This window comes from Grus americana, chromosome 1 (assembly GCF_028858705.1).
Source record: "Grus americana isolate bGruAme1 chromosome 1, bGruAme1.mat, whole genome shotgun sequence".
Lineage (NCBI taxonomy): Eukaryota > Metazoa > Chordata > Aves > Gruiformes > Gruidae > Grus > Grus americana.
The window spans coordinates 193,277,601-193,294,462 of record NC_072852.1 but is presented as its reverse complement, the minus strand read 5'-3'; the positions used below and the strand labels follow the sequence as shown (position 1 = coordinate 193,294,462).

At 36.2% G+C, this 16,862-nt stretch overlaps 1 protein-coding gene across 7 annotated transcripts in view; it reads left to right on the top strand.

The window, feature by feature from the left end:
* Positions 1 to 16,862, top strand: part of NBEA (neurobeachin) — a 517,855-nt gene that overhangs the window by 491,784 nt on the left and 9,209 nt on the right. For 5 of the 7 annotated variants that reach the window (XM_054837772.1, XM_054837762.1, XM_054837743.1 and 2 more), the window contains 4 exons: positions 768 to 960; positions 3,620 to 3,691; positions 5,865 to 6,020; positions 6,908 to 7,078. In XM_054837772.1, the coding sequence (XP_054693747.1) occupies positions 768 to 960; positions 3,620 to 3,691; positions 5,865 to 6,020; positions 6,908 to 7,078 (592 nt within the window). The remainder of the gene's footprint in view (positions 1 to 767; positions 961 to 3,619; positions 3,692 to 5,864; positions 6,021 to 6,907; positions 7,079 to 16,862) is intronic. The other 2 variants (XM_054837753.1, XM_054837802.1) reach the window with 1 other exon arrangement.

The window sequence follows — 16,862 nt, the reverse complement described above, 5'->3', positions numbered from 1 at the left end:
AAATAATTCTATTTGTTATACCAGTGGTTGAAAAAACTAACATTAAACCCAGTGTTTAATAAAAGTGTTATTGTCTATTTACAAAAAGCTGTGTCACTTGTAGAATCATCAAACAGGTTTATAATTGCTTACAGACTCTCTAATAAGTATATGCTTTACATAGAATTAAATTGTCTATGTTTGGGACTGCTGTATTTCATATGAAGACTTCATTAAGAAAAATTAAATATCTGTGAGTTTTTGAGTCCCTCTTAAAATTTCTTTTTTTCAGCTGTTGTAGTTTATGGCATTTTACATGTAGATGTAGCGCTTAGGGACATGGTTTAGCGGTGGACTTGGCAGTGCTAGGTTAATGGTTGGACTTGATGATCTTAGAGGTCTTTTCCAATATAACAATTCTATGATTCTATATTTATGCTGGATAATGGTTTAACTACTTTATTTGACTCGTATGTCTATTGTTTGAATATTAACTGCTGTATAATTTTACATTTTACTGTATATTAATTAACGCTAATGGTCATTTTATGCCCTGTAACAATAACCCTTACCATACCTATTCTCCACTTGTCCTCGTGTAATGGTCCGATAATAGCTTCTGATCTTGCTTTCCTCCATCACTAGTGTAGACACGCAGGTAGCATTGTTTTCCCTGTATGTGCACATGCTTGCCTGCTCTTTTTTAACCTCGTTTTCCCTCAGACCTGCTCACTAATTGTGTTATCCCTTCTGTTTTCTTCTGCTCTCTTCTCCTTTCTACTCAACAGTGTTTCCTTCCACAGAGCCCCCTCATGTTTAAAGATCAGATGCAGCAGGATGTCATCATGGTGCTGAAGTTCCCATCAAATTCCCCTGTCACACACGTGGCAGCCAACACGCTGCCCCACCTCACCATTCCTGCCGTGGTGACCGTCACCTGCAGCAGGCTGTTTGCAGTCAATCGGTGGCACAACACAGTAGGTAGGTTCTCACGGGCACGTTTCATTCAAATTTGAAGACCTTAACAGTGCAGCTTTAATTTCAAATGCAGTTTAGCTAGATGTGGGTTAATCTCACTCACCTGCCTGTGCACAAAAATGTACTGTGTTTTCTGGTTTGTGTCAAATAATCAAAGCTTGTGTTTTCTCTGGTGTCATTCCTAGAAACACTCTCCCTAACAGCAGCACATCACCATGGTAGCCAATCGATTTGTGGTTACATCAGGATCAGCCTTTGATATAATGCTTTTCAGGAGACTGCTGCTGTTCTTGACACCGCCGATATTAATATGTCCCAGGTTTCAGGAATACATACTGGCATGCTAGAGAGCGTACATCACTGTCTGCTGCTTGAGGGAGATTTCAGGTCTGTCCAGGAGCTCGTCATAAGCCTTACCCTGGGTCACTGTTAGATAACTCTAAGGAAGCCTAAGCAGCTGGACGCTGAACTATTCTCAAGAGAAGTTTCCTCATTCCCTCCCAGAAGCCCATCCAACAAAGTCATCCCAAATTTCCCTTCTAGCCCCTCTGCTCACCTCTCCATATTGCCGCTGGACTGTCCTGTCTCCTCACCTGGACATGTAGGTGCTGAAGTTGTCCCAGCCATTGTTAAATAGGTGGTGGGCCCATGAGGTACGTGAGGTACTGCCCCACTTGGGAATGAACAGGTTTCATTTTCTAAGGTAGCTTCCTGCTGGGAAAAACAAGCAGGTGTGACTCACTGGCTGGCTCAGGAACTTTGTGGGGATTAGGGAAAAAAAAAAAAAAAAAAAAAAAAAAAAAGGAAAAATCCTCCGCTCTTTATGCACAGGAGAAACTCCTGGACAGAAAAAAAGGGAAACATTTAGAGGGGAAAAAAACCCCACTCAAACTTTTTTTTTTTTCATATTTTGTTATTATGTCCTCAATGGAAGAGCCCAATGTCAGAAATGATTCAGAGGTACAGAAACTCTCCCCTGGTTTTTTAATAGTCTTTTAACTAACATTGGCTGACTAATTCCTAATTAGTTCCCCAGGATTTTGCAGGGATGCTGCCCAAGTACTCTATACCCGTCATCATTCACATATCCTCCATTTGAGGAGGCTTATTTAGTACTCGAGTACCCCTTTCTCATCCAGACTGTCAAGTGAGGGGAAGCCAAAATTCCTACCCATTCTTTACTGTGGAGTCAAGGTCACTGATATTGCAGTGTCCTGGATTTCAAGGGTTTCCTGAACAACTGTTGTTTGAATTCATCTAGTTTAGTAAAAGTCCTGTTGTACTTTACAATGCATGTGACTGTTAGGTTTTAGTTTTTCATACATACTCTTGTAAAACAGAAGTCATGTTGCAAACATGCAGAATTCATGTCAGGAACCAACCATGTACTAAATTTCACACCATTGGAAAACCTCTGGTGTAAATTTCAAAGAGAGGAATACTTTCTGAATATATTATAACAGGAAGAGAGAGGAAAATAAAACTGCTTGGAGAATCAAAACTCATTCTAATAATTTTCTTAACTTTTATATCCTGGCTGGCAATGTCTTTTATTTTGCAAGAGGCTAATCCAGGGCATGGTATAAATTTCCTACTATTACCATACTATTATTTTAATAAATTACAACTCTAGTATAAAAGATAGGTTAATCCACAGATATGTATACACAGACCACTTTTACTGTTGTCGGATGTATGTAGAACTTTAGGGTTCATACACAGTAGAAGACATTTACATAGCCATCTCACAATAGAAGCAAATGAATCTAAGTTAACACCAGTAGAGATCTGTCCCAAACTGGTTTGGTTTTGAAAGAAGAGAGAGAAAGGGGGGAAGGAGAAATTCTCAGAGCAGTGTTTTTCGGAAGATGGCAGGGTCAGCTATAGGCCCTGTTTTCTTTTATCTTCTCTGGTTGTCTGTTGCAGTAGTAGAAAATGGAGTTCATTCTCCAGACCTCTCTATCTCCTTTTATGGAGGATATTCTCATGCAACATAGCAGTTCCTGACAAAAACTGTGTTTTCAGTAGTGACTATTGTGATTTATATGCTAGGGAAGGTGCTCAGAAGAGCCAAAGCAAAGCTATCTGTGCATGAGAGCAGATAACACTAAATATGCAGCCCCTGATGCACAGCTGAACAACTTAAGGACTGCTCAGGATAGAAATAATAGGAATAACTGTTGCAAATTTACTGTAGCCCACAGTTTCCCAGCTAAAAATTCTAGATAAATCCATGAAAAAGTCCAAGTTTCTGTCACTTACAGTTTTCCATATGTAAGAAACTCATAACAGTGTTTAATCCAATTATTTTTCTTTTCTGTGCTATTATAAGATCTCACCCAGTGCTCAAATTTAAAAAAATAATTCATTTGTTACACTATTTTAAAGGAGTTATTTAATGAATGTATGTGGCTGCAGAAATTGTGATGAAATTAGCACTCATACATTTACAGTTGCTATTACATAACGGAAGAATTAACAAATGCGTACTTGTGTAGCACAGAGGAAGAAAACTTAAAAGATTCATAGAACAAGTAATAGGAAGAAATTACTTTTTCTTTTATATATAATAGTCCAATAATGCAGTTTTAAATGTAGAAAAATAATATACAAATGTAGACAAAAAGGTTCCTATATGCTTTATTCTTCCTTTCATATGTAGGCCTTCGGGGAGCCCCAGGATATTCTTTGGATCAAGCCCATCATCTTCCAATCGAAATGGATCCATTGATTGGTATGTCAAGATGAAAATGTAGCGATATATTTGAAAATGGCATTTTCAAGAATTATTGATTAAGCTATATTTGTATATTATGCTTCATTTAACACAGAAGATATGAAAATATTTATTCTTGTCAGTCCTGGAGAACTAAAAGCATTAACTATTGATGCTGAATGAATTACATGAGTGCTATTTGTTATTAACATCACCAGCAATTGGTATTTAAGAAACAACCAATTAAGTCAGTTACATTGTCAGTCCATATCTATAATTCTGTTCACTTATCAGGTCACATTAGTAAAATAAAATTTGAGGGTCTGGTAGAGTTCCCATATTTTCATTTCTTACAGCCAACACTGTGTGTATCAGTGCAGATGGAGATCCATTTGTTTTTATTCAGTTTATGATTTGAATTGTTTTAGTCAGCATTACTAAATTAATAAAGACCAGACTGGATTTTAAATTGATGCCTGATTGTATTTTTAAATCCAAAAATATTTGAGAAAGTGAAGTATTTTGAGAAATAGCATCTGCTAAAACTGTTAGAGAGTTGCAGGACTTGTATTCCTAACAGTCATTATTTCTCTTCAATTGCAACTATTGGCTTTGTGGTTTGTTTAGTTTTATTTGCAGTAGGCATATTTTTAAGACAGAAATTGGGGGATAGGGAACATTCTCAGAGACAATTTTACAGCACTGGTGAGAAAAAAAATGCATTTTTAAACATCTCCAGATGAAAAGTTCCCTTTTTGTCTGTGTCAATATTCATGGTTGAAAGATTTATACACAAATACCTCAGGAGAGTTAGCTTTCTCTTTGTGTATGCTTCATTTGCTCATATAATGACAATGGTTTTCTCTTCCCATTTTCCTCTCAAAAGCTAGGGCACAGCTATTGTGCCCACCTGTTCTGGAAATCTGAGTAATTTGTTATTCATTATCTTTCAGTGGATGGACATAGAGGGTCTGGTAATTTAAATATGTGTTCTTGGAATGTAAACATCGTATTAACTTTTACAAGCAAATTTAAAATAGATTATGTTGGAGTTTTTTTGGTTGAGTCTCTTATTTCATGCAGTTGTGAGCAATTTAAGTAGAATAACCAGAAATAGAGACAAAAGAAATTTCAGAATATTATCTGCATTAGTCATGTTCCTACATTAGGAGAAACATGTCTCTCAGAGTGAGTTTTATCTCACCTAACTTCAATTAGCTGAAGTTAGTTGTCAAGATTCTCTCTATAGCTACTGTAGAAAGAGAAACCATCCTCTGGAGTTGTCTAGCACTTGGACAGCTATTACAGCATGAGATGACTTGCCATGCGAAGCGATGTCTGTTTCTCCAGCAAGTATAGAGGGAGCGTAGGTAATTAACTCAGATTACTGAACTTTTAGAACGTTAATATTGGGTGAGAGGGAACACACCTTTATTGTATTGGCAAATTCTGTCTGTTGCATCACAGGAAACAAAGAGCCCAATTGCTGGTTACTCCCAGTCCTTCCTAACAACTCCATTTGACAGTTGGGGTGGTGGGATTCTACGTGAACCGTTCTTTTTCCCTCTGTCTGGGGGAATTTCCAGGTGGCATTGCCTCTTTTAACATTACTGCCCATGGCCTGACTCCCTGCTTGAGGGGTAGGTGATCAGACAGTTTTGAAAAAGCACATTAGATTTTAATAGCTTCATTGGTTGAATCCTTACGTCTTTGATCCAGTTAAGCATCTGCAGATATGGGGAATGTCAAGGTCACACAATACAAGCTGGGATATTTTCATAGAAGAGGTACTAACCAGTAAGAATTGACTTTCTGCAGTATTGTTAGCGTTGACTTGGTATTTTAAATGGACTTCCATCACTTTCCCCTAGTTCAGTTTGGTTTTGGAGAGTACTTCTGCAGAGCACTTAAAATATTACCACATATTATGCAGTGCATCAGGCAGTTTATAAGAAATTGTCATCTCCTGTAAAATTTTTTGTCTTATTCAAAGGGAAAGCAGAAATCTCACAATAATTTTGTATTTCTGACACACATATAGACAGCTCTAAATGTTCATATTCAAAATGCTTACTCAACAACAAATTCACAGTTCATTGAAAGTTAAATGTATTCATTTTCTCCTGTAAGTGGATGACAGGAAGGTGTTGGAATGGCTTGCTTGTAAAATGTGTTTTGCATTTTGTTACAGCCAATAACTCTGGTGTGAACAAACGGCAGATCACAGACCTTGTGGATCAGAGCATCCAGATCAATGCACATTGCTTTGTGGTCACAGCAGATAATCGCTACATTCTTATCTGTGGTTTTTGGGACAAGAGCTTTCGAGTTTATTCTACGGAAACAGGTGACCCTAAATACAACTACCTGTTTCTTCTTAGGTCACAAAGTGGATGGTTGCCTTAATACTACCATATCTAGGGCAGTTCATAAAATCCTTCATTATTGTTTGAGCATAATAGCTTTAAGATGCTTTTTTTTTTTTTTTTTTTTAAAAAGATAAAGGATGTGAAAGGAAAGGGAAAGCCATAGAATTTTATTAGTGGTAACTTTTGAAAACCATAGTTACATTCAGGGAATCGATCGTATCAAAAAGATCAACCCAAATTTTTGTTACTATATTTTCATGACTGTATTGTTTCTATTTCTATTTATTTCAAGTAATAAAGAATTAGGTTGCATAGCCTCCTACCAGGAACCAATGTTTTGTTTCTTTGTCTGATTGCTTAGCCTAATATCATTCAGTATCTTGCTAAAAACTGAATGTAATAGTAGAAAGAAGGAGGTGATGATCATAGTAAACCCTAGTTTGACATTAACATGGAACAAATATACATTTTTAATATAATAATGTAGCACCATTATGGAAAAGTTCATGTGCTGTCTTATGCATATCATTAATGAAATTCACAAATAATGTTCTAACACCATTGCTTAAATACTGATGGAGCAGTAACTCCACTTAATATTCAGTGACTGCAGCACTGACTTGATTTTCACAGATAAGGGTTAGGCTATGGATTGACAGAGAGCGCAGCCCTCAATAGGAACATAAAAAGAGAAAATGTCAGTTTTATCTTTTAATCTAGTTGTAGCATGTAGTGAACTCTAATTAAGGGACATGAGGCAAAAATTACATTTGAACTGAATATTTGTTAGTGATTTAGTTAATGATTTCTAAATGCTGCAAGTACTTAAAAAACCTGAATTTCTATCACTTTGCACTCCCACCAGGAAAATTAACTCAGATTGTGTTTGGTCACTGGGATGTCGTGACTTGCCTTGCCAGATCAGAGTCCTATATCGGTGGTGATTGCTACATCGTGTCCGGGTCTCGTGATGCTACATTGCTGCTTTGGTACTGGAGTGGCCGACATCATATTATAGGTGACAATCCAAATAGCAGTAAGTATCCTGTAAAACACACCTTCCTGAGAGGTCCTCTGTCACACCTATTCATTTTTAGCATTCTGTCTGTCAGCTTCAGAAGGTATTATTTCAAATGTATTATTTCACTTACAGGTTGCAACTTGGTATAAGAAGAGCACCACATGCTAAGTAATTCATTGAGTACTATCAAAAAAAAAATGTTTAAACAGTCTGTGTGTGGTAACAGATAACAGTAAGGGAGTAATTCTTAAATTCATAATTGCCGGTATCGCTTATAGCATCATGTCATCATAAACTAGAACAAGATGGTTATGGCCTTTAAGTGACAGGATGTATATCACTATATTTTGACTTTCCTTTCCCCAGAAATATTTTTTGGCATTTTAACTTACTCCTTTTGTGCTACAGCATGCTATATCAGCTGCTTGCCTTTTCAAAAAAGGAATGTCTCACATGCCATGGAATTAAATGAGTGTCTTTGAGAAAGGTCTTTCTATAGCAAGCAAACCTTTGGAGAAGAAAAGTGACTGAATAAAAATAGAAAAAGATAAAATGTCAGGAAGAGTTTACATTTCATTTGCAGGGGGCTAACTATCAGTGCTTTGCAGAGTGAAGGGGACATAATAATTATTATTATTATTATTTATATAAGAGGGCACTTAAAATGCACTACTAATTTACAAGGTTCCTTCACCCAAGCCAGAAATGTGACCACAGCTAAAGACAAGAACAATTTTCATCCATATGCTATAGCTGTTTTGTATAACACTAAATCCATTTCATTTAAAGCAGTTTCTGAATTCTGATGATTATTTTCGGCACAAGGATATTACCTCTTTAGATAAACCTAGACGAATCTATCACTATCAATTTTGATGTCTGGTTCAAGTACTGACTGGAGGCAGTTGTAGACCTGGCAGTTACAGACATCTAGGTGAAAATATTTCTTCAACTGAATGCCTGGTAGAAAAATGTTTTATTTGTTACAAAGTAAATATTTTGTTAATTTCACAACAGCAGATTTTTTTATTGTGTTTTAATTTTCTTCCATTTGTCTGTAAGCAGAGCAAAGGGGAGACAGATAAAAGCCTTACTTTCTCACCTGACCTTCTTTTGCTTTTATAACAGAGAGAGACTGGAGGTGGTGGTGGGGGGGGAAATTGTATTCCCATAACAAATTTCTCTAATTTTTATGTATATTTCTCAGATAGGGAGAAATTCAGTCTGAAAAGCAATTTCTTGTCAGGGCGCTCTGTTTAGCTTGATGCCATGTTGCTTCTTTGAATGCCTGTGTGATTCATAGTAAGTATTAGTAATTTATATGCCAAGAGTCAGAAAAAAGTATGAGCTTGCTCCTTTCATTGAATTAAAAATGTAAGACTTTTCATTTACTTCCTTTGATTATGCTTGCACAGCCTTGCCATTAGCATCTCCTGACTGGCTGATACAAACCGTTCCACTTTGGCAGATAAATTTATTTTAGTTCTGATACCTTTTCGTTGTCATGAACATATCTGAATGCAAGAAGGTGGTACTTTTGGGGGATCTCAGATTTAATATCTCAGCTGTGTAACTTTGGAGGTGTCCACATTGGAGAACTTTAATTTTATGAAAAGAAAGGATATCAGTCAGCTGATAGAAGTCAATGAAAACAAAACCCAATTGTATGATTTGCTCTCTGTTTCTACCTCTGCTGTATGGATAAGGCACTATTTTTGTTGAAGAACAGGCCTTACAGTCAGATTAATGGGAGACTGTGCTGCAGAGAGTCATGTCCAGGCAAATGTAACCTCACAGGCACAGATAGCAGCACCCAGGAAGATTAGATAGCTAAATCCACTGTGATAGCTTCCAAATATATCTATCAGATTTCTTACTGCTCATGTTGAAGACATGTTGAAGACTCATGCTGAGGAAGAGTGATGTCATCACTATTATTGTTATCTCTACTCATTGGATGAAACTTAACATGGATATGCTAATTATGTACTAGTACTGTACTATAGGCAGAACGTCATGTGTTGTAAACACATCATCATTAACAGCTACTTTGACTTTTCAAGAACATACATCAGTAAAGGTAGATCACAAGTGATTATATGTCTGAAGGACCTACTTCTACAACTACTAAATCTTTCTGCTGAAGTAATGACTACTAGATTCTGTTTCCTACTGTGAACAGACATGATAGCTTGTTGTATGACTGACTCCCTGTATGCTAATTTTCATGAGTGAAACATTCTCAACAATCCTTATGAAAATACATTTGAAGTTTTACGTAGTTTAAGCCACCGAAGTAGGAAAGAAATATTTCCCAGATTTACTGATAGAAGATTAGGCTTTACCTTGTAGGAAAAATGAAAGTGAGATGTTCACTGTAGGTCAAATCCAATTAGTTAACATCTTTGCAATGAATTTCCAGAAAGATGTAGATGATATTTTCAGGGAAAAAAGGGGGATTAGTTTTTTAAAAGCTGTCATCTGGAGACACAGATAAGGTATTTTATATCACAGACTGTAAAAAGGTGAAGAATTCAAAGAAAAATGTCAGATATAGTAATTATCTGGGTTAGATGCTTGACTTTATAATGATCTTTTAAGCTGAAAGACAGTTAATTATCAATTTCAGCTTCAATGCATCCAATTACCAAAAAGAACTTTAATTGTTTCAGGAACCATAAAGGGGAAGGAGGGGAAAGCAAGCACCCTGTCCTAAACAGTTTATTTAGTTTAACATTTGTATAGAAAAATGTAGATACTATTTCATTAGAAAACATAGAAATCACAATCATTTATTGTGAAATACTCTGGGAGAAAAGATTGTCAGAACAAACTTCTTACCAATTCTGCTAAAATTCCATATTCAGAATCCATGACTTAGATAAAATCTTTACTAAACAACACATATGTCAATAACCTAACCTGTCGGACGTGTATAGAGCCTTCTGTGGGCATGTGCTCAGAGGGTGACCTCAGCTGTAGCTGTGGTAAATACAGAACCAGCTCTGGTTTAAAGAGGAGAATGGAGAAAAATTGTGTCTTGGATATGACTCTTGCCAAGTGGCTGCTCCAGCTCAGTAGTTGAACACTTGCTTATGAGAGCATGGTGAGCTTCATTTTATAATTTAAAAATAATTTTTCCAATCAATGTGTTCATTAAGTTATCACTTTTATTCTACAATGAGTATCAAAAAGAAGTTTCTGGTTCAGTTTGCACTAGTCACAATGTCTTGACACTTCTCACAATTGCTGTGAGAAGACTGAAATTTTACCAGATTTTTAAATACAATGTTTTCCATGGATTAGCTTTCAAAAATAGCTTGCAAAACCCCTTCTAGTTAGAATGTTTGTCCAGGAAGTGGGAGAATAAGTTCTTGGCCTCCAGAGACCGGGAGAATTCAAACCCATGTTCCCACATTCACAAGCATATGCAGGCTATCAGGCTATAAATTAATGTGGGAGGGGCCCCTTGTGAACCTCGAGCTTTGGTGGAAAGCAAAATTCTTTTCTCTGTTCTTGCTTATGGATCTTATGTGACATGATGATTGGATAAAAATAGAGATAAATCAAGAAATCAGGAACCAAAACTGTATACCTTCAACAGCAGTATGTAGGGCATATCATCTCCCTACTTGTACTTTCTCTGGTCCAACAAAAATTGTTTTCATGGCTCTGCAATGGCTAAGCTCCAATGTCGGTGATAGAAAATGTCCTTTTCCAGCCTAGACTACAAGCTGGTGCCTGGGGATGCTCCTGGAAAGTGGGAGATGTGGCATCAATTCCTTTAGGCTGAAGGGGAGTCGAATGCAGGTTTTTGCGTTTTTATGTGAGCCTCCCCTTATTTCTTTAATCTTGCTTAGATAAGTACCACCTTTAGGAAAAAAACTGAACTGAATGAAGCTTAGTCATCTTACCAGGGTCAGATACCTACTTCCTAAGACAAAATTTCCCATCTGAAATAGGTAATCTGAGTCTGCACCTTATTAAGTTGATGACCACATTATTTAAATCTGCCGCAGTTGAGAGAACAGTGAAAAGAATCTGTTTTCTCTTAGGAAGACACGGCACATGCAAAGGACATAGTTTGCTTATTTTAATTCTTTGAAGTGAGCAGGCAAATGTAAATCTTTGCAGTTCTAAGAGATTGAATAAAAAAATTATTGTGATGGAGTTTGACAATTTGGGGTTTGATTTTTTTTATTCTTATGATATAGAGGGATTTGGTTTAGCTGAGTGGTAATTTGTATACAAATTTCTTCTCACATAGCAACTGTATTAGTCATTGCAAAAAGGAGCAAAGGGAGTACATGGTATGCCCTGGAGTTCAACATGTATCGTTATAGTTGTTTTATTTTTATATTTTATGACTGCTTTATTGAATGTCTCTTTCAAACAAGTGACTTTGAAAATGAGAATTATCTCCGAGTCTTTGAACAGATACCAAAGTGGATGATAGAATTGTAGAAAAGTGAGGGACAGATGCTTTCATCTGAAACAGACACAAATTCAGAAACTAATTTGGAAGTGATAAAAATTAATTTGCACACTTTAATTGGAATCAGACTCCTGCATGAAAGAAAGGAAGGGTAGGCAGCTTGTGCTAAAAGCTGATTGAATTTTTTGTCAGGTAAGTATGTTGGACTTGGCCGCTTATCCTCTTGAGCCTCTCCGTGTAATATATTACATTCACCCTCTGACTGGTGTTCTTTAAAAGGATCAATGCTATTCCTGTTTTGTCCATAGAGCCTGAAATTTCATTGATCTGGGGACTTGACATTTCTCATTACCTATTGTAGCTTCCAAGAGGATGGTCACAAGAGGTGTGAGAGTTAACCCTGCTTTTTCTAACGGGAACTGTGCTGACCATTGGAAAATATTGTGTCTATCAGCCCTAAACTGGGTGTGTTTAGAATTATAATGTAATCCTCAGAGCTGCTAACAATTCACCCTATCCCAGTGGGTGTATTCTGTATATTCCTGAATGGGAGGGTAAGCGCTACCATAAAGGATCTTTGTAAAGTTAACCTGCACTGGTTTTTAAGTCTGTCACAAAGTATACTTTTATTTGTTCCTTTTAGAAACAATTTAAAATTGTGAACATTGCAGGGTTTGAGAGTTTCTATCTTGAAAGAGTAGTTATTCTGAATTCAGAATATTCACTTATTCTTTTATATACCTCCACATTTTAATACCCTATAACATGCCCTAGTCTAACCTTGAAAGGGCACAGTTTAAAAATAGCCACTTGTGTGTTCTGTACCAAGTGGACTGGATGGCTGTCTTAAAGTCCTGTGCAAGCACATTGGCACATATGCAATCTGCTTTGCATGTTTAAAGAGCTATTACAGTACTTATATGTTTCTACAATTTAGGTATTAATTTTTAAAATAAAGTGTCTTGGCACTATTCTGCCAGAGTAGGTGGTATTTGAAAACCAATGTGTAATTTTTACTGGCATGTCTCTACTCTGGTACCCAAAGACATCTCTCCCCTAAGACTGGTAAATGGGACAATAACACACCTGAACTAATGCAGTTATATCTAGCATTTTATAAACTGACGTCTGTGCCCGTGTTTTGTTGCGTACCCAATGGGAGCCGTACAGCACAGGGCAGCTCAGCAACTTGCCAAAGTTCTCAGAGCAATTTAGTGGAAGAAATAGGAAGAGAAGCTGCAAATACTTACTCTCCTCCACTCTATTTTTTGTTTTGGGGGTCTGAATACTTGCAAGATATTTAAAAGTCCATGCACCTTGGTGAGTTGTTTGTAGGAATATACAATGCTGCTCATATTCCTCAACAAATAAATCAGTTCTGCCAGAGGTGAGAATATTTTGAATATATGAATATTTTTCTGTCAACAGTCTTTCTTTTACAACCATTGCTCCCTCGTGTTGTGGACATTGTTATTGGCTATTTCCTATTTTGAAATATTCCTGTTTATTGGTGGTAGTCTTCTCTTTTCATCAAACTCCAGGACATTTTTTGTGACAATAAAAATTCAAGAAGGCTATTACATTTTCTATTCCATGAAAGCTTTTTTTTTTTTAAAGATTTTTTTTTTCTGAAGAGTATCCCCTCAAAAGTTCTACTTATATATTATTTTCGAAAAAATAATTCAGCTATAACCTTGTACTTGCTCCCATCAAATCAGAGAGGAAATGGAAACGGGAATTTGCCGTTACTCTCATGTTTCTTTATACAGAAGACTCCTAGATGTGTGCTCATAGCAATCTGTACATTATTCCTGGAAAAGGACAATATGAGAGAAATAGTAACACTGACTGTTCTCTTTCTTTTTATTTTTTCCTTAGCATATGAAACCACCATTTGTTCCAGAATAAACTTTCAATAGTATTAAGCATTACGTTCTTCAGAGAGAAGGGAAGTTATATTTTATTTTAGACTTTGTAGAAAAACTTACTTGTTTGGAAATACAACACAGATTTTTTTTTTTTTTCTTCTGCCCTCTAGTAATTTGGTTCAAAGGTGCTCCTTTGGGGAAATTACAGGGAGTTTACAGTGATGGTATCTCAGTTCATAGGTAGGATATTTTCACCTGCAATTCCCTCAGAGCTGCAGCCTTTGACCTCTGGCTGCATCCATCAGTGGTGATGTGACAGTGACAGAATATTTTGCTAGATTTTGAATGATTCCTGCAGTTCACAACTTCTGTCCTTAGCAATAAAATGTAATATGACTGAGGTTCTCTTCTTCATGCCACAGGTTTTCCTGTAGAAAGTATCACTGAATATTTTTTTCTTTGAGCCCTAAGAGGAAAAATCCCATCTTCAATTACTGTTGAACTGTTACTCCTAATAATAATATTCCATTATCAATTTGTATTTACTGAAAAACAGGACTCAAAGATTTATGTTTCAGGGCAGTTATTTCTTATAAGCATTTTCCTTTATGAACCAAGAAGTCAGTTAAATATGTTACATTAATGTAAATTAAATTAAATGTAAATTAAATATTATTTTTTCATATTCTGACATTTTACAGTTTCATGATATTATAGTGTTTTCCAAGGAAACACTGAGGAAAATGTCCTTTTGAAAACTGCATTATTTCTTTTCCCTTAAAAAATTTCTAACCATCTAATAATTTCAGTCATTCACCCTTGCAGTCTGATGACACTACTGTATACACCTCTGTAATCAGTGTTTAAGCCAAAATGACCCTTGAACATAATTTCTTTTTTTTTTTTTTTTTTTTTCTTCAGGAGGACATACAGAAGGAAAAAAAAAAAGTGGAAAATTATGTATTTAGTTGATTTGCTCCCCCCCCCCCCCCCCTTTTCTGTTATGCACTTGGAGAAAAGAAAACCTCAAAAGCAGATGGGGTTCTCAACAGCAACATTGATGGGGAAATAATAAAAATGTAAACCTCAAAATACAGCTAATCTCATCAGAGATACACAAAGCATCTTTGATTCTTCCAACATCCATCCTTTCCTAGCAGTAAACCCCAGTTTTCAGTTCACATCTTCAATTTCCAGACCAGAAAGATTCTTTTCTTGCAGGATAGATGAAAGATTGGGAAACTAGGATTTATTGGGATAGCACTTTTCATTAGAGATAGGAAAATGTTAATGTGTCTGATGCAATGATAAGAGCAGGTAGATTGACCCACCCTCTACTATTGGGTCCAAAACTAAAGTCAGTAAATCCATGGTTGGTAGTTCTCAGCTGGTTCAGAAAGATAGTAAAATACGTGAAATTATTATTAAAATTTTAATTAAATTAAAATTTTAATAACATTAGGGTTTGGGAAGAAATACTGTAGATTCACCCTAAAATTTCAAGAATTATTGTTATATACAGTTCTGGCTACCCAAATTTTCAGAAAGAACATGGAGCTATACAGGCACAGAAATGGGTTACTACAATGACTAAAAAATGGCAAGCTCATCACTTCAAAGGAGTTTATAGGAGTTTGGTTTGTTTAATAGAGTCAAAATGAAAGGCTGAGAGGGCTGATTTCTTCTGTAAGTACATGTCTGGGGAAAACACAAGACATGGAGAAGACCTGAAGTTAAAGGACGGTGCTGACACAAGAATAGAGAGAGACAAGGTAGACAGGAATAAATTCAGACTGAAAATCAAAATATTTCTCTCCTTTAGAGTAGGAAACATCTGGAACATTCTTCCATGTCACATACCCAGATAGCCATTTCACTAATTTATTAACAGGTTTATATGATGTGAGTGTTTGCAATAAAGAAGACTAAATTCGTTGACCCACAAAAGTCTAACCAAGCCTCCATTCCTAAAGCCTATCTTTCAGAAACCCATGCAACATTGCTTAGCTACTCCAGTAGCAGTTCCCTTGTTAATTTGTTTTAGGGTTTAACTGTTTTTCCAGTTAGGAAACTGCATTTTATTGCAGGGTTGAAATGTGTGGAGCCATTCACCCATTGGACTTTGCTGTGCCATTAGCTGCAAAATAAATTTCTGTGCTATTGGACATCTTTTACTCCTGTGACTCCCAGCTACGGTGGTCAAGTCACTACTTTACTTCCTGTGCAATGAAGAGAGAAAACACTTTAAACACTCAGCAGCCTCCTGTCTTATTCTTTATATCAGCTGTGTGACCCTCCTTTAAGCTCATTTCTGTAAATGTGGGTACAAGACTTTAATCTTTCTGGTTGACAGTGACAAGATAGTTCTCGACTCCTATTTGCTATTCTAGGGTATTGCATTGAAAGTTAATGTTGAAGTTTTCCTTTCTGGCTCCATAAATCCTTCTCTGTCTCACTGCCTTCTAGAACAGACTCTCTTCTCTAGTGAGCATAGCTTGTGCTTGTCCAGGAGTGTCAACCTTGTACCTAGCTGCATTCAAAATAAATAAAATTACCCCCCCCCCCCATTTTGCTACCTTTTTATTTACCTAGGCAATGCAGAGAATGGTATAATAATTACTTTCTCTCTTCATTATACAGTTGCCAGTGAATCTTTGTATCAGTTTTATATACAACTATATCTTACCAGCAAAGATTTTATATTATCCTGTAGATAACATTATTGGTTAATATTTGATCAAGAATCAATTCCCAGCTCCTAATTGGTCACCCAAATTTCCAATATCCTAATATGTAGCTCATAGTAGATACCTTTCTATGGACAAACAATTTTAAGATCTGTCATTGAACCAGCTTCTGTGCCATCCGTGTTGTCCACAGTCAGTTCCATATAAAACAGGTTTAAATCAAAACATTGTATTACTAAGACAAATATGTTGAAAAAAAATACATGGAGGCCATTTTAACATAGTCATCTTTATCAACTATACTTGTCATCCTGTCAAAAACAGATAGAGAAGCTTGCTTGACAAGACTCCCATTCCAGTACAGCATGGTGACTGGCATTAATGAGATTTTTGCTTCCAATTCGTTGTTGACAGAACTGTGGATTAACCATTTTGTTATTTGGCATAGGACTATTGTTACAGTAATTCATCTGTAGTTCCCTAGGTAATTTCTGTTATCTTTTTTAAGTATTTGAACTACACTGGCAAACTCCAGTCTTTTGGAATTTCCCAATTTTCTATACTTCATTTGTACAAAGTAAATATAACCAGATGAAATCTGTGTTATCTAGCAAGTTGCTAATTTTATGTTACTGATTAACTTTCTTTGCATGGCAAAGCAATATCAAATACTGAGCAATTCCTTACTGCGTATAGGACTTTTACTGTTAAGATGTCAGCATCTGTTATTATTAGAAACAACAGAAATGTTGCTATTTATCCTATAAACACTCCATAAATGCTCACTTGTTTGTGCCCAAAATAAAATA